This window comes from Saccoglossus kowalevskii, chromosome 11 (assembly GCF_978046115.1).
Source record: "Saccoglossus kowalevskii chromosome 11, keSacKowa6.1, whole genome shotgun sequence".
NCBI classification, from domain to species: domain Eukaryota; kingdom Metazoa; phylum Hemichordata; class Enteropneusta; family Harrimaniidae; genus Saccoglossus; species Saccoglossus kowalevskii.
Genome location: NC_140651.1, coordinates 11,897,559 through 11,922,425, shown reverse-complemented (window position 1 = coordinate 11,922,425; position 24,867 = coordinate 11,897,559). Strand labels below are relative to the sequence as shown.

At 34.5% G+C, this 24,867-nt stretch overlaps 2 protein-coding genes and 1 long non-coding RNA gene across 4 annotated transcripts in view; 1 reads left to right on the top strand and 2 right to left on the bottom strand.

Annotated features, from left to right (window-relative positions):
* The window catches only part of LOC102804766 (centrosomal protein of 162 kDa-like), a 29,491-nt gene extending 22,668 nt beyond the window's left edge, over positions 1–6,823 (bottom strand). Inside the window, exons 1-9 of the mRNA XM_085505761.1 lie at positions 6,629–6,823; positions 5,379–5,517; positions 3,448–3,545; positions 3,216–3,276; positions 2,553–2,601; positions 2,235–2,272; positions 1,211–1,394; positions 881–968; positions 77–128 (exon numbers count right to left, since the gene is read on the bottom strand). Coding sequence (XP_085361887.1) covers positions 77–128; positions 881–968; positions 1,211–1,394; positions 2,235–2,272; positions 2,553–2,601; positions 3,216–3,276; positions 3,448–3,545; positions 5,379–5,517; positions 6,629–6,691 — 772 coding nt within the window. The 5' untranslated portion in view covers positions 6,692–6,823. The remainder of the gene's footprint in view (positions 1–76; positions 129–880; positions 969–1,210; positions 1,395–2,234; positions 2,273–2,552; positions 2,602–3,215; positions 3,277–3,447; positions 3,546–5,378; positions 5,518–6,628) is intronic.
* LOC146736200 (uncharacterized) lies at positions 3,689–4,374 on the bottom strand. Its single transcript, XR_014930905.1, has 2 exons — positions 4,329–4,374; positions 3,689–4,001 (listed from the first exon to the last, which is right to left on the bottom strand). It is a non-coding gene; the product is annotated as an uncharacterized LOC146736200 (long non-coding RNA).
* A 231-nt stretch (positions 6,824–7,054) lies between the features above and the next one.
* Positions 7,055–23,012, top strand: LOC102809896 (uncharacterized). 2 transcript variants are annotated; one of them, XM_006813571.3, is made up of 8 exons: positions 7,055–7,226; positions 9,089–9,208; positions 14,128–14,258; positions 15,851–18,055; positions 18,575–18,718; positions 19,337–19,408; positions 20,329–20,390; positions 21,923–23,012. In XM_006813571.3, exons 1-8 carry the CDS (start codon positions 7,204–7,206, stop codon positions 22,037–22,039), a joined length of 2,874 nt encoding a protein of 957 aa, XP_006813634.1. In that variant the 5' UTR covers positions 7,055–7,203; the 3' UTR covers positions 22,040–23,012. The 2 variants fall into 2 exon arrangements, with proteins under 2 accessions (XP_006813634.1, XP_085361889.1); XM_085505763.1 differs by having other exon boundaries at positions 18,575–18,814.
* Positions 23,013–24,867: the final 1,855 nt, after the last annotated feature.

The window sequence follows — 24,867 nt, the reverse complement described above, 5'->3', positions numbered from 1 at the left end:
GTAATACATTGTTTTTCATGCACTGTAATACAGTGCTGAAAAGTACTCAGCAACAATGACAAAACAATAGACATACCTTTAGCAAGCATTCCTCCGGAACCTGATTTACTCCCTCCCCCTGCTCCTCCCTGTGATAAACATAAACATGTACATGTTAATCTACTATTCGTTTTTTGGTATTACACAATAAATTGAGTTACTCAGTCACTATTGTAGAATACTTTATTTTAGCTGGAATTAATTTTCGCTGAAAAGACTTTTTGGGTGTTTTGTGTGGAATTTATTTTGTTGAATGCAAAATATATGAAAAAAAGGTATATTCACTGGATTTTATTTTTACTGAATCATTTCTTCAGCGAAAATAGCAAAAATAAATTCCAAGCGAAATAAAGTATTTTACAGTATTAAAATTAAAACTATTACATTTGTACTACTACATGTATTAAACTATTCTTACACTATTTGTTTCAATTGCTGTATAACGATAACTATCAGAACTATTATGTCAAAACAACAAATTCAAGTCAGTATTAAAGTCATTTTTAAATTAATTCAGCTTTGCTCACTTTCTCTTCAGGAGGAGTATTATCAACATGAAGAATAATTGCGTTTTTATGAAAATTCAGAATACTATACTGAATCATGCCTATATGACCTATTATGACCTAAGATACATCTATGCCTTAGACATGCTCTACTAATTGAGCAAATTTTCAACTTCTTTCCATCACATACATTGTCATTGTGAAATAATCCTCAGGGGGGACATGCCTCAGACAAAAGAAGCGCAGTCCAAGAATGCTACAGTTTCACTCAATGGAATTTAATGGAACCTAATGTCTCAGGCAATATACATGTATAAAGAAGCAATGGTTCTTACTTTTGATAATTGTTCCCCAGTCTTTTTTTCTTCTACAGTTGGTTGACTTTCACTCTGTGTTTCAACATCTTCATCTTTCTCTTCAATCCTGAAATGAAAAAACGTTTACAAGAGTTACATACAATGGTCTAGGTCTATAGTTTTACCGGGTAATCAATCAAACATGCCCCAAGTCACCTATACAGTCAACTTTTTGGATATTCCATTAGGACTCAGGAACTTTACAAAATCAGGCCTGTAAAAGTTTTTAATTAGGTTTTTGAAGTTAAGGTAACATGTTTCTATTGTGTTTCTTGATGGAATATACTGGTAGTATTTAAGTTTACATACCCAGCCAACACCCTACTGTCTTGCAAAGTTCCGGACAACTCTGTTTCTCGGTTAAGTCTTGCAAAGTCAATATTTCGAGTGCCTTCTTTCTGTTCTAAGTCTTTGAAAAACCTTTCCTTGTCAGCAATTTCTTCTAAAGTGTCTACCCCAGGTCCAGGACTTGGTCCAGGACTGGGTCCCATATCTAGTGGGGAGGAAAATATCAGTAAACTGGTTAGAATACCGGGTACAAACAAATGTATGTGACAAAGAAATGACTGACAGGGTATGGTTACCTCTTAACAGAGGAGTTCACCATTTTTGATCGCAGTTAAAGTAAAACTTGAACTGAACATATTTCAGAGTTCCTTGCTCATAAAACATATTCAAACTGTTTATCCGTTAAGAAATTATACATATTATATTTTTTTAGCTTAATAAGATGTATTTTCTCAAACTCGAGTAGCCTACCTAGTTTCAAATTGCAGTAATAAAGTTGATTCAACTTCCATACATATCTGCATATCTTTATGAAGTTGTTATTAATTATTTGCACATCTTTATTAATAAACATGCACATCGTCATGTATGTGGTAAAATGACAGTTATACATGCCAGAATCTGCACAATGAAAAACCCCATTATGCAAAACAGTTTCAAATCCTGCTTTGGAACCAACATTTGTTAAGAGTTGTCATATGAATTTAGAAGAACTTAGATCAGATTAAACTTAAAGAGAGGGGTGTTTGTTGCAAACCAATCCTACAGGGACTACTTTGCATCACATTTCAAATAATTAAGAATTCTGTATTAGAATCAAAAATTTTGTATGCAATTTGGTTGACTTGATGGAGCCCTATGATGCTCAAATTAGTTGAATTGATGGTAATTCTCAGTAATTTGAAGGTATTTACAAACAAATTATGGCCTTGATATCTTGTGAATACCAGTAATGCTGCATTGGTATATGACACTTCATACATCGAAAGCTGTAAACAAATTATATCCAATAATTCAAATGTAATATGAGAATATTTATATTTACCTGTTGATGTCATTGTGTCATCCAACTCACTGGAAAGTCTACAGACAGGAATACATGTATAAATCATTAGTTTTGAAAGGAAAATAGAACCAGCTAGAGATAGGAACCAATGGTGCATGGAATGAAGAAATTACTATGATAGAAAACAGGAATACGCACAACAGAATATTTATTATGAAATACTTTTTTGACAAAGGTGGTTATTGTTTTTACTGTATGCTTTAAATGTGAATATTATCTCAAATAAAGTAATTAATATACTGACAATATGATAAGAAAAACACTATAGACAGAAGAAAGAATTAAAGATATACTAACCCAAGAGGAACTCTGTCATTACTCTTTACACCGGATGCATTCGGCAAACCTGAAAATGAAATACATTGATTACATGTGTCATCATGTGTCATCAACAGTTACAATGATTTAAAAATACACAACTAGAAATGGTAGTTTCATCATAGAAAGTATCTGAATATTGCAGCTACATTTACATGCAATAGGATCAATTCAAAGCATATCTAAAATAGAATCACACTTAAATCCAAAACTGCATTCACTGTATGTCCTCTTGTTTACATAAGTGCTACTACCGAAGGTAATACCATACTTGTTCTATTAGTAGCACATGTGCTTTATTAAATTACAGGCGTGTTTCTATGGTCAAAATAAGTAATATTTTAATGATTCTGTAAACACAATTTATGGTTTTATATGTGCTTTTATTGGTGATGCATCCTAATAGAACAATATGCTTAATGTTTAAATAAGAAATTCACTGCTTCTAATTTCAACACTTTCTTTTCACTGAATACAGCATTTCAGTGTTTTTCATTTATGTAATTTATTATAAATAATTCTTGAAAAATTCACTTGAAACTGTATAGTAAAATGGACTATGCGATTGGCAAATAGTAGGTCATAAAAAAACAAAAAGATAAATTTGCAATGTGGTAACAAAGTAAATCAATAATAAAGTACCTGCGATGTGGGGGTCTTCTAGGCTGTCTTTACTCATTCCAACCTCGTCTCGTAAACCCGGCTATAATTAAAAATAAAACCTAATTAATCTACATACATCTACATGTACAGATCAAAAACTTTGTAATATGACCATTGACTGTAAATGGCCACAGATTTTTTTTTTCTGTCTAGGAAACAATTTTTAACAATAAATAATGAAATGGTGAATGACATGAATTACACTACATGCCTGTTTTTGTGGTGATTCTCGATTGTGCTCTTTCTCTTTGCTATCAAACTTTAATTCTGGTTCTGGTTCAGTTTTCTTGGGTTTCATCCAACTGTGACCTGTGATAAATAGATTGATAAAAATCTACATATAGCAGTGTTCTCCCCAGAAAAATGTATCAGAGTGGCGGCTAATTTGCATATAATTTACATATCATTAGCATTTGTCTGAAGATAAAGAAAACAATAATGACAGGCTTGCATGGATGAAAATGTGTCTTTATTTTTTAACAAATTTATGTAGAAGATTAAATGAATCTGCTGCTGTGTGATTTCTATGTAATGTTGATTCTTCGGACTTTCATGGAAGCCCAGTGATCTGCAGCTTTTGAGAACGCCGTGATTTTCTTTGCTTCCCACTTCTATTAAATGACATGGCCTTCTTGTGCATCTCCGAGTGTGCGTGTTTATCGATAGCATATTTCGTAATAGTTATACATGGCATAGAATTCCATACCAAAGAACTATTTCTGGATGTTTTTAAGTTGAATTTTCCACATATGTGTCACAGCATTCCTAAAAGATAAGAAATAGGAGCGAATCAATACTTGTATTTAAAAAATATCGTCACGATCAACACGAAAATAAACAAATTGCCGCCATTTTGAAAAGTCGCTAAACTTAAAAATTGCCACGATAAACTTTACCCAACTATTTCAAAACACAATACTAGTATTAGTTACTTTGATAAATCGTAGCCAACAATTTTTGAACTTCCAGAAAGAAGGTCGTTTCCAAAAAAATGTTTCGACGATCGGCAAAAAATGAAGCCATACAAAAATTTACTAAACTAGGTCAAAACTCGCTTCCAAGTAAAACGCTACAAATAAATACTTTTTTTACCTTTGCCATCGGATGTTTCTCTCAGCCACGTATATTTTGTTGTCCATTGTGCATTAAATCTAGAGTTTATTTTTTTGCACTTTTCGTTGTAACATCATCTTGGACACGTTTAGTACCACTGCCGACAGGGGTACCGGTGACCGCGTTGCTGGTGGGTTTATCGCTCGCAACCAGGGGCCCAGTAGGGCGTTCTACGCGGAACCACAACGTAATATTTCTGCTGTTTGACATCGTTGCTTCTTCCAGCCAAATATGCTACTGAGAAAATACTCGCTATTACCCCAATTAAATAGGGCGAAAGTGTTTATTGTCGAAGTACGAAGCTGTATTAGTCCATTGTCTTTGCGTAATCACTGACATGTTTCCATTCACACCTGATTTGGCTCACAGTACAGGACGCTGATGACGCTGACTAACAGATTCGCACGTGTATTAACAAGCTAAAAGAAAGAGTAACAGGAAATGCCACAGAGTAGCGGGCAATCTCTCAGAGTAGCGGCATAAATAATGGAGTAGCGGCCCCGCTACGCTAAAACGCTTTGGGGAGAACAGTGTATAGAATATAATAGTGGAGATAAAGCAGTGGAAAATGAGCAAGGTTGTATACATGTAGTGTACACATGTATGATTGACAGAATGTGCAGGGCTGACTTTCCCAATAAATCTAGAAAAGAAAATCCCTCACAATCTATTAGTGAATTATTTTAAATATCCAGCCAAATTACATGCACGTATTACAGGTATAAACACAACAAACCTATTTCCTACATTTTCATAAATATTTATACTAATCCATGAGCACAGAGTGCAATGACGTCATTTAAAAATGCTCAGCAAACAGAACACATTTTAAAACTGTTAAATATAAAAATGAAGGGAATGCACTTGCTGTGTTGTAACAGTTGCAAAAATTGTCTTTAAACTGAGCAAGTTTTGTGATAAATTTTTGGAGCAGTAGGAATATACGATACATTGACCAATGAAAATGCAAGACTGTGCAATTGTGATTACAATGTTGACAATGACAAATGTAAGCAAGTATTTGAATACCTGGTTTCCTAGGAGATTCATCGTCATCTGACATCATCCACCATGGTAAATCTTGGGCTTTACCCCGGGCTGACGTTTTACTTCCACCAAGTATCTGATTGATAGCATCAGAGTCAACGTCATCAGCATCTGATACAGACTAAACCAGTTGAAAAAGACAATATTATGCAGTTATTATCATTTGTTACACTCAACTTCCAGAACTCTACACACCTTTGTTTTTGTATGTTTTTTATTTTACTGTGGTAATTTTTGAGGTATGACAGACGAGGACAAGTTTTGTAGTATTTTCGGAGACCATGTTTTTTACTGATGTAAACCAATGTAAATGTTGTCGTTTTTGTTCTTCAAAGGCTTGTTTTGTAATATTACTGTCTGGTAAGGCACTAATACGATACCAGTATTTAATAAGATTTTCCGGAATATCTATGAGTAATGGAAATTTACCAAGTTCAGCTCTACATGCTGCATTTGAGGAGAATATATTCACACCTAGTATTTTTGTGCAGAATTTCAAATATAACTGTTCAATTGGTGTTTTGTCCCATCTATTATTGCCATGTATATGTTAATCCATTTGCAAGTTGGTACCCAGGCTCGTTGGTATCGGGGCAATCGGCTCGTTGGTTTAGAGCAAGTTGGTTTAGATGCAACTTAACTGATACCCCATCACCCATAACCATAATCCTAACCCCACCCTTCCCACATTTAAATTGTACATGCCACTCTTCAGGATCTCTATAGTTATTTGGGGGACATACGCAATTGGGGGCGGACTGTTAGGGGCCTTTAGGAACTTTTTCCATTTTTTTTTTATTTCAACAAGAAAGTATGACTGTAACTTTGCACTCAGGTTTCTTGAGATATACAGAATGATATGGCATCCTGTTTCTAACAATTCAAAGCACAATCGCTTTTTACCCACATAAGAGAAGAAAACAGTAAAATAATACCGATCATGAAACACATGTTATCGGATGGGGAATGGTTGCATTGGTAATCTGTAATAAAATCACTACGGCGAACCGGATCTATATTACTATCTTGAATTTTATGCTTCTATCAATAGCAAATTTAAAAAAAAAAAAATCAAACACTGAATTTTAGCACTCGGGCCAATGAACCTAGGCTGATAGACCTGACTGTAATCAAGTTTGACCACTTGGTAAATATGCTGGTGGCCAATGAACTATTTCTTGTCGGAACTTGTTTCGATTCGTGTAGATTCAAAACACGCGATGTTCGCTTACCTCTTTTAGAAATTGTTCAAATTTCTCATCCATCTCTGACTTTGTAAACCGTTTTTTTGACATCTTATGATTATCTCTGTGTTTCGGAGCAGGTATAATGAAATGAATATATACCAAGAACTGGTACTTGAAAATAACCTTAGCAATCTCGACCAAATGAAAACAAACTGGTCAAATCATCCGCCATGCATATCCCAAGATGCAGTTTCAATGATACCAAAGCCCTCTAACTTAACGAATGATAGGCAAAAATACATTTTGTTCGTTTCTTTTATTAAAAATATGCAACCTAAATTGTTTGAACTGAATAAAAATCGCTTGTATAACTGTTTTAAGAATCTGGAAATTAAGTTAAATAAAACTAAAGTAAGTAATGACGACATATTCTTAAAAGAATCTTGTGATAATAAACAGCAAGTTAACAGGTCCGTATCCGAGCAAAACAATATGGCGGACATTCCTGTATTTGCTGATAATGCTATGCTGCTGTCAAGGAAGGTAAATATTTCGAAAATGAACATCTAGATCATTCTGAAGTGAGTTTACTGTGAGAAGAGGGGAACAGAGACATCGTCATGTATTCAACATCAATTTACTCGTATCCTTTGATGATATATTTACCTTAGTTTCCCTATATGGTTGAGATTGAAAAGATCATTGACCTCAAATCAACTCGATTTTGAAAACAAGTTCAAGATTGTAGCTGGTAAAATAACATCGATTCGTGTTTTCTGGTTATTTTACTTGACAGTTGTCACCGGATTTTCTGAAACTGGAGATATTGATTAGTTATCAGTAATGTGTATAGCGAAAAACATGACTAGTTGCTATAGTATTTGTCTTAAGTGTATGAAACTACTATACACCAGTACTTTGTCAATAGCATTTTATTGACTCATTCTTGGAGATACTGTTTACATCACTAACTCTATTTTACCCACTTGTACAAATGTAAAAATTGTATGTTTTATTCAGTTTCAACTGTTGAAACACAATTTGATTAAAAAAAATAATCTCTGATACAAGTAGAAGGTATATAAAATGGCAACAATTTATACCTAGTTAATATCGTCAAATAAACAAGCCCATTCCCCTGCTTGCCCTTCACAATTCAGACTGAAACAAGAGGTTTCTATTCACTGTTGGAATAACGTTGGAATATCAATTGACGTCATTGCGTACAGCACTCATTGATTGGCTGGTTGGATTTAACTGCCATTAAAATTTATAAATACATGTATCTATGAAAATCAAGGGAATGGTGTTGATAGTATCTGTTTATATTTGTTATATATATATATATATATATAGTATATGTATATTTTTATTTTTGGAACATTTAGACCCACCTATCTTTGATACTGTAGCTGCACCACCACTTTTCATAACGACAGTTTACTTTATCAATAATTCATTGTAATGTACTTGTTCCTTTTAGTAACTATGTATATGTCTCATTACTACTCACAGTGTTTCCTGATACTTCCATAAAGTATCTTTCATGTACAAATTATGCCATGTATGTGCGGCATTGGCTATTTTGAATATGTACATGCGTTTACTTAAATTAGTGTTTCTGTGGTCGAAATAAGTACTATTTAATGATTCAGTCTATAACAAATGTGGTTTTTTGTTTATACATGTGCTTTTATCAGCGATTCGCTTCTAGTTAACCTTTGCTGAGTTTCCTCTAGTGTTTAACTCTGTCTGGTAAGGGCGCTGTGAATACAACATGTGTGTATCTAACTGTGTCTAACAAAAATAAATATGGCAGCTACATTGATGTATGTGAACCAAAGGAATCACAACTTCATACAGTGTAGCTTCATTGAAAACTTGTTCATTTGATACAGAACTGACTGTCTTAGGAAATAAACTGTTTTGACGGATAGTAAAAATGAATGATTAAATTAGAAAAGGTAATTTATTGTGAATTAATGTACTTCTGAATAAAGTGTTTGAGTATGAAAATTCAGTTTTGGATAAAACAGGTCATGTCAAAAATCTGTTGTACGTTTGTACCATGCTCTGATAACCCAGAAGTGTAGTGACCGTATGTCATGCGCCCTCTTATGGTAAAAAACAAGATGAACTTTTTTTTTTGTTTTCTACCAAGAATGATGAAAAGGTCAATAGATCAAATGTGGTAATACAGTGTACCTACTGGCAAAGACTTAAACTTATTGTTCCTGCAAAATGAAAGCTTGCATTAAAGACATTGTGAATTCAGCTTCCATAAGTGGGCATGATTTCATGACTGTTGCAGGAGGATGGTTATTTATCCATTCATTAACGTAATTACATTATATTAATTGGTTAGTTATTGCATGTACTTGAAGATTGATCAATGTTTAGAGGAGTATTCAGTTGCCACTGGGGTGTATTTTTATATTGCATGATGTGCATATACAATATACCGGTACATGTTGTATTAGATTTACTTAACTGAATGACTCTCAGGGACAAATTTCGTGGACAACAGAAGGAAAATTATGATCAATACACTGAAGACAGAAGGCATCAAACAATAATCCATGATAAAGCAAGGAGGTTTTCAATGGAAAATGCCAGAAGGCGTCGGTAAGTTTATGTGAATTATGATTCTGTGTAAGTTAATTGATGTGTAAACCTGTGCATAGGTACAGTGCTTGCCTCAGGGAGATTGTGGGTTTAATTCCCTAAGCTGACTGATTACTTAGCAGTATAAATCACAGTACAGTCTTCCCTGCCTTCCAAACACGTTGTTTCTAAAAAAAAAAATGCAAGAGGGAGCACTGCAATTCAGCGACGCCACCAAGTGGGGGAGATAGGGTTCTCCCTACCAGGGTGTGGAGTTATTCATAATTCTATGGCTTCCTTGGGGCCAAAATTACTATCAGACAGGTCATGATGGCATGAGGGTGCTGCGCCCCTGTTCCCTTGCTTAAAAAAATCTCTGGTTAGGTTTGGAAGACTGATCCATAAATGCACTAGCAATTTCCACTACAAACAACAAATTTCAAACCCAATATTGAAACAAAAATCAAACGACACTAAATTACCATGTGGAGTGGTTACAGCTTGAACTCATAGGCTTATTACCACTCTGTTCCCTTCTAGCATACAATACATTAAATTACAACGACTTTTAAAGAAAACCATCCTTAATGCGACTAAATCTATGATGTATAATTAAAATTAAAGTTGCCCGTTCATTGGAAAGATGAACAGACCTGTCCTATTTGATGATGTACCTGTCCTTTAGCAAGATAAATTATGACATATTATTTAAAATACAATTTTAATTATTGGCTCATCATTTCATAAGTCTTTAAAATTCTGAAAGCAATTTTCTGGATATTAGAAACCTTGGACTACGCCATTTGGTCATTTAGTAAAACTTGATATCAGTCAATTTGTACATCTACCTGTCCAAGCTAAAAACTGCCTGTCTGGGACAGGTGGATAGGCCTTAATTTTGACCCCTGGCTAACAGTTGCAAATACAATTCAAATTTCTCAAAGCATGCTGCAGATTAAACTATCGAAATTATTACTAAATTGTCCTGTTGAGTCCAGAAACATTAGAATTTATGAAAAGGATTAATATATTTTAAACATGTGAGATCGTGTTGAGTTGACAAATTATGGTATTTATAGTCTGCTCTTTCCTTCAGAAGATTGGGACAAAAATAGCGACATTTTTTGAGTAAAAACTGAAAATTGACTCAAATTTTATCTATTGGCTCCAAAATTAGGGTTCATTTCCAGAAATATTAAAAAAAGTGCTGACAAATTTGGGCAAGAAAGTCTGGTGGTGAAAAGGTTAAAAAAAAATTTACACTGCACTGGTGTAAGAGTTTGCTGCAAGTTTATGACAGTCAAAAGCTACCATGTACACAAATCTGGTCTGTCACATTCACAATATAAATACAGGTTCCATGGCCAAGGGCCAGTCAACCTGGGTGGGGTAGTTTTACTAGTGAACAAACATTCATTCTTGGCTTGAAAACATGCATACTGTACAAATTAAATTTACAGTATATGATGTGCTTGACTACCGGTACATGTAGTCTATAATTTCTGATTTTTATAAAACTCATTGATCTTTGCTGGAAGTCCCGGAGACGGATGTTAATTAATTATTACACTTGTGTAATCAATTACATGTACAAAAGTGATCGATGAGTGATTATTCTGTCTGTCATCATTGTTATTTGGGGGTGATAATGGAATGAACTACATTGTACTTGAATTAGTCTGGCTATCACGTGAATATGTTAAAATAGCACACTAAGGAGGCTTCTAATGAACCTTTTACGTGTATTTGTAGATTGGTTACTGTAAAATGACTAATTTTCACTGCGTTTAAATTTTACTGATTTACCATTTCAGGAATATTCAGTGGGTTTTAAATTCACGGTTTTATCATTTAGATAATGTCTTCTATGCTAAATTTTACATATTCACTGGGTTTTAATTTAGCGCATTTTCCAGACAGCAAAATAAGCAAAATTAAAACCCTTTTTACTGTAAAATCCTTTTACAGTAGTTGATTCACATCTTGCAGGTAAATGGTAAAGTTTTTTTTCTTGTACTGTTCATATAGACAGCAAAGAGTTACAGCAAGCCCAGAAAATTGAAACCGTATGAAATGGCTATATCAGTAATATTTACATGTACTATAGTCAGACAAATGTGATGTATGTGAAAGATTATGTAAAGACTGTTGGGGCCCGGTGTTGGGGTCATCAGAGTACTAGTACATGTATATAGATTTAAGTGCCAAACCAATTACCGGTAGTTAATTATTCCCTTCAAATGCACCTCGAAATTCGGCTGTGTAGATTAGGCGTTTTCCATGCGTGGATGGGTGTGTCTGTCCAACAATTTTAAAAAATTTTAAAGATTTAATTCAAACTTGATATAAAAGCAGGTCATAACATGATCTGTAATAATGCTTTGCATTTTGTTCTTGTAATATTGAATGGTTATTCAAGCCATTGTACGAGTATTCCCTCTATAAGCCCAATAGGTTTTGATGTCAAGTACTAAAGTTAATGTTTTATAATTTACATGTACTGGTATATAAAATAGAGGGCAAAACAGCAGTTGCTGATTTAAGTATAAACTTTGTTAAACTGGTCAGTTCTAATTATGCATTGACACAGACATGATCAGAGCCTGCGTACAAATTATGATTTGTTGTTACCATGAGGTTTGCAGCACCAGCAGATTTCTTTAGTTGCTTGTGATCTGGGATTAGTGTTTTATCAAACTTATCAGCTCTAGTACTTGTTCGCTATCGTTTCTGTGGGAAGGTGGGTAGATTATATTATTTTGTAAATTTACTTGTACAAGCGTCAAGTTTATAGAAAAGTTTGTCAGAAGTTTTACCGGTACCGCATGCAGGGTTAATGGGGTCACTCCCTTCTTGGAAGGTAGCATTTGTACTCTGGACTGTCACGATCACGACATGACTCATAAAAAATATACTGCCATGATCCATTCCAGTGGTGATGCCCAGTGAATATGTACCAATGCAACAACAGGGATTGAACTTCAAAGGTAATTGCCACGACATGTATGAGAAATAACAAAACATGAATCTGAAGTCTTGTACATGTAAATAGAACCATAGCTAACTATCATACATGTATGTATGTAATGTAATGTTCCAAGTTTTTGCTGACTTTTGAAATATTTTTTTCATTCTGAAAACTATATACCGAGAATTCACATTTTGAATTAACAATTAATGTTTTTGCTGACTCTGGATACATTTTTTCCATGATGAAAACCGTATATGAACAATTTGTGTTGAACACAGATAATATAACTTGTCATAGAATTTGTTGTGTGTTAGTTAGTAAGTGTTAGTTAGCAGTTAGAGCCACTTTTTAGATTATTTCACTCTTGTTGCTTCATGTGTATTTCATTATGACAGGTAAAAAAATGAACCATAGCATAATTGCTTTTCGTTGTTAGGAGTAGAACTTTCTCAATTAATGTCAAGTTCATTTCAGGTATCTATTGACAAAATGAAAATGCATTGATTTAGTGAATAAAAGGTCACGCACTGCTCATTATTCCATGATTAGAGGGCAAGGACTCCAATAATGGCATGTCCTAGTCATGAAATGACGTGACCTAAATTTCGTAAAAGTAAAAAAAAAAACATTGTTTGTTGTGCAGTCCATATGCATGTGATAAATGTTAAATATTGGTGATCCAACCTCAGTTTCATGTGATTCATCAATTCTGGTTTGATGCAACACTTACAAAGTACATTGAACTCTAGCAGTGTCTGGTTATTGTTTCATAACCAGGCGTCACATGGTATCCACCAACCAATGACAACACGATATACATTTTTTTCCTACAAATGTAATTGTTGTAAAGGTGAATAGCTCTCGGTCACAGGTCATTTGGCTCAATGAATGTTTGTAATTTATTGATGTCCATGATTCAAGGTACTGTTTAAGGGTTAATTATTCACTGGGTTTAAATTTTGCTTATTTCACTGACTGGAAAATGCACTAAATTAAAACCCAGTGAATATGTAAAATTTAGCGTAGAACACATTACCTAAATGATAAAATCATGAATTTAAAACCCACTAAATATGCCAAAAATTGTAAATCAGCGAAATTTAAACCCAGTGAAAATTAGTAATTTTACAGTTATGCGTGAAGCATTGTCATTATATGAGAATTGTTTAAAAGTGTTTTAAAATCATATGTCATGTATTAAGTTTTTTAATGTGAAAAACTCTTGCTATGTACTTAAACCCACTAGATATCTGTGTGAATATTTTAATAGTAACCTGATTTAAACTAAAGATGGAATTTTTGTTTTGGTAATAAAGCGTGGAAATAGATTCTCCGCAGTGTTTGATACTGGTACTATTTTGATGTTTATGAAGGTAAATAATTCATAGGAGAGCATGCCTAGACTGAATGCGGCATCCCTGTTTTAATGTTGATGATAAATACATGTAAGGCATAAAGTGTCAATACACAAGGCTTTGTAAACAATATGTAAAAACTTTGAGTACACCAGTACAATGTACAGTAGATGGTTTATTTGAAATTAACGCAGCAGGACATCTGACTATTTCTCACCTGTGTATTGTTTGGGAGGATAATGACCTTTTCTTGTCCTTATTGTTTATTGCTTAATTCTTTCATGGTTAGATTGCAACACTCAATTTTGACCTTGTTAAACAGGTATGATTACTACCAGAAAGGCAGTTTAGCAACAGGATGGAGTACCTATTGTGTTTTAATTGTCTTCCTGGATTGTAAAATAAAAAGTGTTACCTTGTAGAAAGAGCACGTCTGAGTTCCTTTGTGTTGTTGTCGATGACATAATTGAGAACACAATAAAAGTGAATGGGGTGGGAGGATATTCAGCACAACAAAGAAAAAAAAAAGTACACTCCCATGTTGTGTTGTTTAGGTGCCGGTGTTTCGTTGTTGTATTGGCTACAATTGGTGACAGATTTCTTTGTGATTTCAGAGCGCTGGAGTTGAAGAAAAAAATCGAAGCTCAGAAAGAATCCAAACGGAGACAAGAAGCTTTAGACGAAAGAAGGAAACGTCAGCACGAAGCCACTGTGAAGTATCAGCGATTCAACAGAGTTGCTTCTGGTGAGTAAATATCTTTCTTGTGTCTGTCTTAAAAGTTATGAATGTTTTACTAAGGTGCGAGAGAGTCATTGTGTAATTGTCATTGATTAACCAGTGTATGTCCATGTATAGGTGATTGTGTTAACCATGAATAGGAAGTTGTGCTAGACTCTGTATTAGTCATTACAATTGTCTAAATGAAAATGTTCATTGCATCGAAGAGACTTGTTACAACTACATTTCCATGCGCTACCGGTTTATCACTTTATGGCAACTACATGTACCATTAAAGCATACATGTACCTAAAACCTAATTACGTGAGAGAAATTGTCAGCGACTTTTTGTCTCCACGAACGCTTTAAAATCATTGAATCACAAAAATTCCTACTAACGAAAACTAAGTCCTTTACAGTACTGTGAACACTAATAACTTTAATTTGATGAAACATACAATGAGTCAGGAAAATATTTAAATTTCATAACAGTGAACTTGGGTTCAGACGAAACTTTCTAGCAGTGAAAATTAAATGGTTCAGATTTGTCAGTGTATTCTCTACTGTGGCAGTTTTCTTTATGGCTGTTTTAGTGTGTGTACTGTAGGAAGTATGAAGAGAGTGTACACAAGATTTATTGTCTAACAACGATCGACTTTATTAGGAGCACAACTCAGCAAATGCATACATGTACGTAGGTCATGTGCTGTTAGAAATATGAAATACATTGGATTAACTATTGTCATGTTGCATCAAAAAAAGTTGTACTGTGACCTATTTTTAATATACTACGGGTATACGTACATTTGCTTCTAGAATCGCAGGAGTCAGAAATGAAAACAATCACGTTTTTAGCTCAACGGACTGTAGGTCTGCTGAGCTAATAAATCTATGGTGCTGTGTCAGGATGGATGGATGTCAGGATGTGGGCGACTTTTTCAATTTTCTTTTTCGGGCACATTCATTTTTGGGAAAAAATGCTATTTGATGAGACCCATATTTACAATTTACAACATAATTTTTTTCTAATGTTACGTCTCATGTTATAAACAAGTCAATACCAGACTGATTTAAACATTGTAGTGTTGGTAACAGTGAAGGTGAAATCACCAAACATAATGTCTGCATTGGAAATGCAGGTGACATTGTCATACATGTATGTCATATTTATGTCAACACAATTTGTTGTTTTCACTAAAAATAAATTAATTTATAGTTGAACAAATGGCGTACCTTACTTGTACATATATATCTGCTTAGTTCAACATGTGGAAATTAGTATTCCTATTGTGTCCCATACTATGAAATACGTGCCTTTAACAAGCCGTTGTTTATCAATATGTGGTGTATGAAAGAGATGTATTTTGTTACAAATTACTGCACTCCTGGTATTCATTGTACTAGTATCTTTTGTGTTAAGATTTGTAGTGGACAGATGCGTTTCTAACTTGGAAATATTGGTTGTGTGCGTGACTGTTGTTTTTCTCACAATCGGTTCACTGAGTGGGCAATAATTGCATTGCGTCCAGGAGTGTTTTTGAATGGTACTATAGAATTAGGTTATGGTGTGTGGTTTTGGAACAAAAAGGGAATGTAACTATTACTGTTTTTTGCCTTAGCTACTGATAGGAGCCGACCTCCAGGACTGGAAGAAGCCCTGAATGCTGTACGTTTATCTTCAGCTCCAATCTATCGTACAAAATACCAAGCTAACTATAGCCAGTCTGACACGGTACACGTTTATAGTCCCTGGAAAGCTACTGTTCCAAGGAATGTGTACAACACTGCATCGTATCGGGCGCAGCACGAACAGCTGCAGACATCCAGTAGTAAAAACTTGAGCCAGAGTCGAAGTCTGTTCGAGCAACAACTTCAGGATCAGCAGAGACAGTTTGCATTGCAGCATCAGAAATCGCTGCAGGATTTTAACCGAGCCATAATTAATGAAAGTAAACTCTCAAATCACAAAGAAGATGAAGTCCGTGATAGTCTGTGTAGTGTAGATAGTTTAGAGGAAGGAAATAACGCTAAAGAAAAAGTCCAAGAACCGGAACGGGTTAGGGAAACAAACAGTGAAACTAATAACCAGCAAATCTACAATGCTAATTATACAACTTCTGGAAACCCTGCCACGCTTCACAGCACAGTGAATAAAAATGGATCAACCACACAGATAGGTAATAAATTATTCGTGCCAAAAAGTGTTACGACCAGTGAATTGGCCATTGGTCAGGAGCCGAGGAACAGTAATTTGTCTACAGAGAACACAAAAATTGAACAAAAACCAAGCAGTGATTTGAGACTTGAAGAGACAACTGATACAGATATTGTAGATGATAAAGTGGATTTCTCTAAAGCTGATGAGGTGATGGTTACCACCGGCCCCACTTACACCAGTGCCGCCTCTAAAATTGGCTCTAATCAAACATGGACACAAAGCGGTAGCATGTACACTGGAACCGACTCATCAGTTAGCAGACCTACTAGGTCATACTCAGCGAGGACTACTGCAACCGGAGTGACTGTTACACCAGCTGCGTATAACTGGAACGAGTACAAATCTTATGTTAATCCGGTCCCTGCACCGAGGACAGCCGACTCAATTATACGACCGCAAGTGAATGATTATCCAAATTCACATGCACCTGCAACTTCAACTACAACTTCAACCGGGGTGTATTTTGTTAACGAGACTCCATCCAAACCCGTCCAAACCAGCAATGTGAACAATGTTAAGATTTACAAAGAACCGAAAAAGGAAGTTGATTATGTGGATGAAGTCGAGGAGGATGACAGTTCAGATGATGTGCTTCAGGATTCCTCCCACGATACTGCACCTAAGAGTATTTTAAAAAAAATTCCGTCCAATTATGGCAGTGGTAGGTATGGGTCGTCAATATATCTGCAACGCAGTGGTAGTAATATTAGTCTTGAAGGAGTCAAACTTAGAGATAGTATTGATGTTACAAAGAGTAGACAAAGCGAGACATTTGAGTCGACTAAAAAGAAAAGTGTTCGGTGGACAGATTGGGATAAACAAAGTAAACTTACGATACAATTAGGAACGCCAAGAGATGAGCCGACTGGTAAGAGGAGACCATTTTCAGCAACTACGCCACTCACCGTTTCATCTGTGCCAAAATCTACTAAAGCTAAAAGATCTGCAAGTGCCGGCACTATTCGGCATGCTCCTGTTCCCAAACCTAGAGCAGGACCTAAAGTTCAACCAGCTTTGGTTGCAACTAGAAACAATATCCCCTCCAATAACAACGGCTCTAACTATGCAACTATGAACGGTTATAGTCATACATATCCTGCTCCCTCGCATCAAGATTCTGATTCGCCTTGTGAACATGCAACTCATAATGGAGAACGGACTAGAAGTTATACAGGTATAGGGTTAGATAAAACACCAACCGATGATGAAATAAACTGGCTGTGGGACAAAGTGCGGACTTGTTTACATTCAAGGGAAGGTAATAATAGCAGCATGGCATCTCAGCGGCCAACTGATATTCCACAAAACAGGACGGCTGCTAATGTACAGAAGCAAACCTTTGATGGTAGGCAGTTGGTCGCCAACTTACGAAATCCAACTACAGCAGTCAATGGAAATGCAGACCAGGCGACACCCCTACGGGAAGGTAACATCCAAAGGAAAGTTCACAAACCCAGCAGCTCGCAGACTGGGAATTCATATATACGACTGTTACAGTTGAGACGACAAAATGCACAGAAAGCAAACAAAATACTCCGACATGGCGTGGATGCGAAAACAACAGCAGAATATGGATCTTTACAGCCATATGCTACCATAGACAATGGTAAGTTCATGCAGTAATAACTATTCACCAAACAAATGAAATTAAAAATTCAACTATGAAGTGTATAGGTATCTCTTTATTTTTTTTTTCTCTTTTATTTTCAACAAAACAATACAAAAGTACATTGCAAGTTACATTATTAAAAAAAAAAAAAAAAGATAAGAGAAGTTACGTTTACCATTTAATTGGATACACTTCCCTTCATTTCTGAAAATTGCCCATTTCTGAAAAATATGAATTGATGGTTAAACAGTTTTGTACGGAAATGGAACATAAAAATTGTGTATACATTGTATGTATGTGTATACACTGTTCACAGTAAGTGTAGTTCCCATTCATCGGTACTGAAAAAAACGTATTCCATTTGTGTCATTGTAATTTTCTTTGATTGGCATATACCTTCAATTCAATGAAACCTACAGTATTTGGTTCACTGAGGGTTTTTTCATGTTTTGCTTGTACCGTAGATATGCAATTGACAGAATGTTTTTCTTTGAAACTAAATATTTCTTTTCCCAGTGAGTGAAAGTTTGCAATTATTCCAGACAGCAGAGAAGCTCAGCCAGCATCCTGATCTGTCTGAGACAGAGATCGCGAAAGCGCTCACCCGACAGCAGCAAGCAGGGGTACAGACAGTGAGCATACCGCCACACACTAGGAAAGGTGAGAATGTTAATGAAGAGTTAAAAACAGTCAAAAATGATATTGCAGAAACCGACTCTGTAACTGAGAATAACTCTTCTCGGCGAAACGATGCAGGTAAGGTGTTGGTTTAGATATTCTGCATGAGGTAGTTGTTATACGCTGCATGTAAATTGTTTCTGCATGCTCAGAGTTGCCATTTCATCCAGGCTAGTAATGTTTTTTTTATCATTGTTTGATCATTGCTCTCATACTTAAATCTGTTGTTTTAATTGCAATTTGATTGTATACTCTGGAAAAAAAATTACCATCAATTGAGAATGGCTTTGTTTTCGTTATGATTATTGTAGATTTTTTCATTGACTTAATTCATCTGTGATTTTGAAGTAGCTCAGTTGCATGCAAGTGAAGACATAATAATAACAAATCCACTCCTTTTGCTAACATACCGCCCTCTATTTGTTTTGTCAATGTTGTCAATATTGACCACTAGAGGTCGCTCTCATGTATCTTATTTTTTAATCAAGTTAGCTGCACGATGTTTATGTTTGTTTATATTGGAAACAAAACATGAAATAATGACAGTTGATGAACATATAAGATACAGCAAACTCATCATTGTATTTTCTGTTTGAACAGCGCCCTCTGCTTTGTCACTTGAGGAACAGCGTATAATGCAGTCATTGGACAGGTTAAATGAAAGGCTAAGAAGTGAGTTTTGAGGAAATTTGATTTGAAATTAAACTGAATTCTCCCTTTTCTTCCTTTCTCAGTTTCCAACCTAGTCCCTCCACTCACTTCTTCCTCCCCATTCCATATTTCCTCTTCCATGTTGTCTACCTTTACTCTTTGCACCAAATTGGTGAAAATATTTCAAAATTTATTTTTTTCATTTCTTGATAAAATAGAATCATATAATTACACTTGAATGGTATGTATGGTTTCAGTCATTAGTGAATGTGTGAAATCACACATGATCTCACCATGGCATTCTATTTAAGTGACACAGTAAAGTACTGAGTTTCTATGTAGAAATTACAGTGTACTGTATGGGGGCTTAACTATTTCCTGGGTTTAATTTTGGTATTTTTAATGACAGCTAAATGCATTAAATCAAAACAAAGTAAATATTCAAAGTTAGCAGAAGAATTTGTTGTTTTCTTCACAAACCAGTGAAATCAAAATATAGTGAATATTTTTAAAACATGAAACTTGCTGAAATTAACCTTGTCACCACAAGACTTTCTTGGCCAAATTTTTCTGCACTGTTTCTCTTATATTCTTCAACATTTCTGGAAAATGAACCCTAATTTTACTCAAAAAATGCTATTTTTGTCCCAATTTTCTGAAGGAAAGTGCATACTATAAACAGGACTATTTTGGGAATTTGTGATGAAAAGAGGGAACTGGTGGTGAAAAGGTTAAACCCAGTGCCATATGCTCTTCTACAGTACAAATGTATAAAGAAAGACAACTTAAATCTTGGTTGCGACACACAACATGAATAGATTGTCTTTCTTTACATGGTGAATCACAGGTATCACATGTCTTCCCTGTAACAGCTAATGAGAAATATACTTAGTGCTAATAATATCTTCATCTCAATAAAATGGTTTTATTTTTCTTTACAGTTGTGACTGATGGAACATTACAAAGTTCTCCGAGTAGTGTACTTACAACAAAACCTGCCTCTGTAAGTTACATGCTGAGGAATGATAGAACTGATTATAAATGATCTCCAACCTTTAGTTACCATTCAGTTAATGCATGTACATGTATTAGCAACCATATTAACATCATCATCATCATATCTCATGTGCATGTTTCTCTCTGCTTGTACTAGTAATTTATAACAGTGATACAAAAGATATATAGAGGTATAGGAAGCAACATTTCTACATCAAGTCACAGGGCAGAGGTCGTTTTCCCACGCATGCAAGAGATTTGTGTTGATAAACAAGTTGATTTTCCCACAATTCGCTCTATTCTAATAACAAACCAATATGGTACTTGTATGCATGTGAATGGACGCAGTGCCCATGGTGGTTAGCTCATAGCAGATCGTCTTTGAACTGTATCTGTGCAACACTCAAAGTTGTTTCCTGGATGTGTTTGTATTGTGTTAATCAACAATCTCATTCATATGTGATGCATACACATATGTGATGCATGCATGGCACAACAACCACCATTCTTTGAAGTTAAAAGTATGGAGGTTATTGAAACTCCTTTAAGATGCAATGTATATTTAAAGAAACCATATTTGAATTGCATGTACTGAGTAGATAGATTTCAAGCTATCACTACTTTGGTGCATCACACTTATCTATGCTAGACGTTTTTTCTTGTGAAAGACAGAGAAATTTTGCAATCTTGTATAATCACTCATTTGCTTGATCTGCTTGTTTCATCCCAATATTGTTTGCGTCAATGAAACCCACTGTGGGATGTACCATATTGCTGATAACACCTCAGTTATTTTAGTAGTGACAGCTTGGAAACTATTATAATTTTTTCAATTTTGTTTATTATATTTTCATTGTGAAATCTCCTACACACATCGAATATATTTCTCATTGACTTGAGCCTCATTGGGTGTAATAGTAATCGTTTGCTATTATATTCATATCAGAAGAATTGATTTTGTAATGAAATTGTAATGGGGTAGTGTTGACTAGTATCACTTGAGTGATACATTGCAAGAGGCGATAAATGCGTTCACTTTCTTCTGCACGAGTGTTAACAATCCCTACTGCGTACTCCATACATACTTTGCCGTTGTACTTATGTAGCAATTAGTTTCAACTAATCTCTAGTTATCATTAATTATCATTAGTGATGTGTAACTACAAATGCATGTACCGGTAGTGGTAGTCAATACTAAGCACATAGAAGATAAAGCTAGTTGCCAAAATTATCTTCATATCTTTGCATTACCAACTTACAATCGGTGAGCGACCAAATTCATATTTCATGTTTGGTAGAGAAAGTGACAGTAGCGTTTGTGTATACTGTATTTGCTCTATTCCCAAGTAGAAGTGAACATACACCAAAAATGTTATCTTGTATGATAGATTGATGGACTCATTTTAACCATAGACATACCTCTGTCATTTAACAGCAGTAATAATGATAGAGCAAACACAGTGTATATGCAAATTCAGCAGTTAGTAAAATATACATAAATATGTTAATTTGGTGCTGTTGTGCTTTGTCTTTTCTCAGTATTCAATGAGAGGGCATTCAGCGACCAGAGATTCCAGTATTGGTCGTGCTACTGCAGCCAGCGCTAGAAGGCAAGCAATAAATAGGAATATACGCAGGGTTAATTATAGACATTGATTCGTAGATTTTTGATTATAAAGATTTGAACATTTACAGCACAGTAGAGAATCATTACATTACGTGCACATTATGATAGTTGGCAGCCATCAACAGCACTTGGGATGCTGTCTTGTCTGATGAACTTCGAACACAACTTATCATCTTCAATTTCCTGAGAAGAATAGTAATGGTATCTAGCTTTGCTATTTCCTTTCCCTCGACACCTCCCTCGCACATGTACTGTGTGACCTGTTATGGGGTGTTTTCAATCTTGTATAAACGCACATGCAAAATCCTCCGCACATCTTACTGCTTCAATCTTATATTAATCCACCAAAATATATTTTATGTAGGTTGAAATTTACTCCTTTAGAACTGGTGTAGATGCTAATATATTAAAAAAACAGTTGTCGACAAAACTTTTGTTAGATTTGGGTGATTTTTGTTGGAATAATCAAAACAATTCAATACACATATTCATGTCACACCAATCCCAGGGATTGATAAGCCCCCCTTTAAACTTAAAACTCTAGTGACGAATAATTAAATACTAGCTGATATATTTACAAATTTGAGAAATTAAATTTCTTGGATATAAAGAGGGTTAGGGTAGTTTTGTTAGGGTTTTTGATACATGAATACTAATGTTGTGCAAAGTTAAAGATTTCATAGTTTTCACAGCTATATAATTTTGGTCTTTCCTACTGTACCATAACATGAATACTTAGTACACCTTCTGCAGATATACATGTCTGCATTTTTAGCTTGTATCATAAACAAATAAATAATATATTGTGTAATTTTGTTAATATTGAGTTGTAATATAATATTTTTTTTTTACAGAATTTTATTTGAATTTTTGCAATGAATTTTTTTTTTCAACTATTTAAAGCATATATTACAGCTGTAAATGTTATTTTCTGGTTTAACAGAATATGAAAACTGAAACATTTTAATATTGTATGAATTTAATAACATAATTATCATTTACCATTTTTAAGTTTTTTTTGCTTTCAGCCCAACATATCATGCTATTTCATGGATGTTTGTTGCTACTTTAAATGAACACCAGTTGATCTAAAAATTGATCAATACTGACATCATAGGAGATGTTAACAATTTGTATCTATATTGTATCTTGTAAAGTTGCCATCAACAATAAAAAAAAAAAAAGATACCAAAATGTCTAAAATAAATTAATCACAATTACTCTGATACTTTTTTTTTCAATAGTTTACTATAATTTTTTATCATTTTGTCCAAGATTCTGTCAGTTATTGCTACATGTATAGAATTATACATTGTAATTTGAAGATGGATTCTCAGAAGGAGCTCATATTTAGTGTGTCTTCCATGAACTACTGTCAAATATGTAATGGGTCTCACAGTTTGTAAAAAAAAAAGTGATTGGACTAGAACTACCCAGCATAATGGTAGCTGTGACCATTATTTGCAACCTGGATCATTGCGTAGCATTTGAAAGAGTCCAGCACCATTGGCATAATTTTCATTAAGTTTGACAGAGTTACACACCATTGTGCTAATTCCTACTATTTTAGGGATTCAAGTACGACTGGGGTCATTTCAATCCGTCTAGTGATCCAGTTGTCACGATTTCTTCTTTCGAGTGCAATTGTAAATTCTAACTCCAATTATTGAACCGTCATGATGTTCTACAATTTTCACACTTGCTGGTCCACAACTGCCTCACATGTGATAACACCAATGGGGAAAACTGGTGCACTTGGTGTATCAGCTATAACGGCCGATCTGTCTTCATCATCACAAATGTAAACCTGCTACAATGTTTACAATTATTGTCTGATAAATTATAAGGTTGACCCGTAATGTTAATCTCTTAAATGCTCATAATCATTTTCATAAAATAAGCCTGTATGATGTTTTCTATATAGGTAATAACACAGAAATATACAAGCATACATGGAAATGTTCATAATGTACTTTGAGACAAATAATGGCATTTCGATCTTTAAAGAATACTGAGGTCAGAACATTATCTGCTCTCGCCTTCAAATTCGATACAACTATATGTCAGTAAACTATTTCAATGAATTACTATTCACAAAAAAAAAGCAGAGGGATCAGCAGCCATTAACAGTTGTGTTTTCTCAGTTTAGAAATAACAGGAAATAACTGAATGATTCAGTACACATATTAGTTTGTGATGGGATTGATTGTGAGCCTTCATGCATACAAAATGCTATTTTTGTTTTCTCACTTTACATGTGTATATTTCAATAATACATTGTTACATCTTTTGTGTACAGTTTCCATAGTGACCCTGCTTTGTATATATTTATAATATATATATTTGTAAAGTATGTTGTATAGAAATAACGTCAGTCTGACATGTGTGATTTAACAAAACAGACTTGTTGGAGACGAAATTACTTCTAATAAACATGTCTCGAATATAAAAGTTTTGTTTCTGGTGTTGTCCATTTATGAAGATGGACATGTTCACTGATTACATGAATTGCTTAACTGAGATCTGAATGATATTTCAATAACTGCTCATCATATTTTAAAGCGGCTATAGCTGTATCTATCATTCTTTTTTTTTTTTTTTTTCAATTTTTATGTTATTTTGTTACTGCATAATCAAGTCTAGGTGTGTGTTTTTTTATTTGCTTGCCTTAATACTACAGAGGTTCATTTTTGTTTCAGTCGATTCTTAGCTATAGGTAAAATCCAGCTAAAATACCTTTTTTCCTATATTTTACATTCAACTTGTCAAAAATCAGTGAAAGTACAAAATACCCAAAAAGTCTCTTCAGCGGAAATTATTTCCAGCTAAGATAAAGTATTTTACAGTACTCGACTAA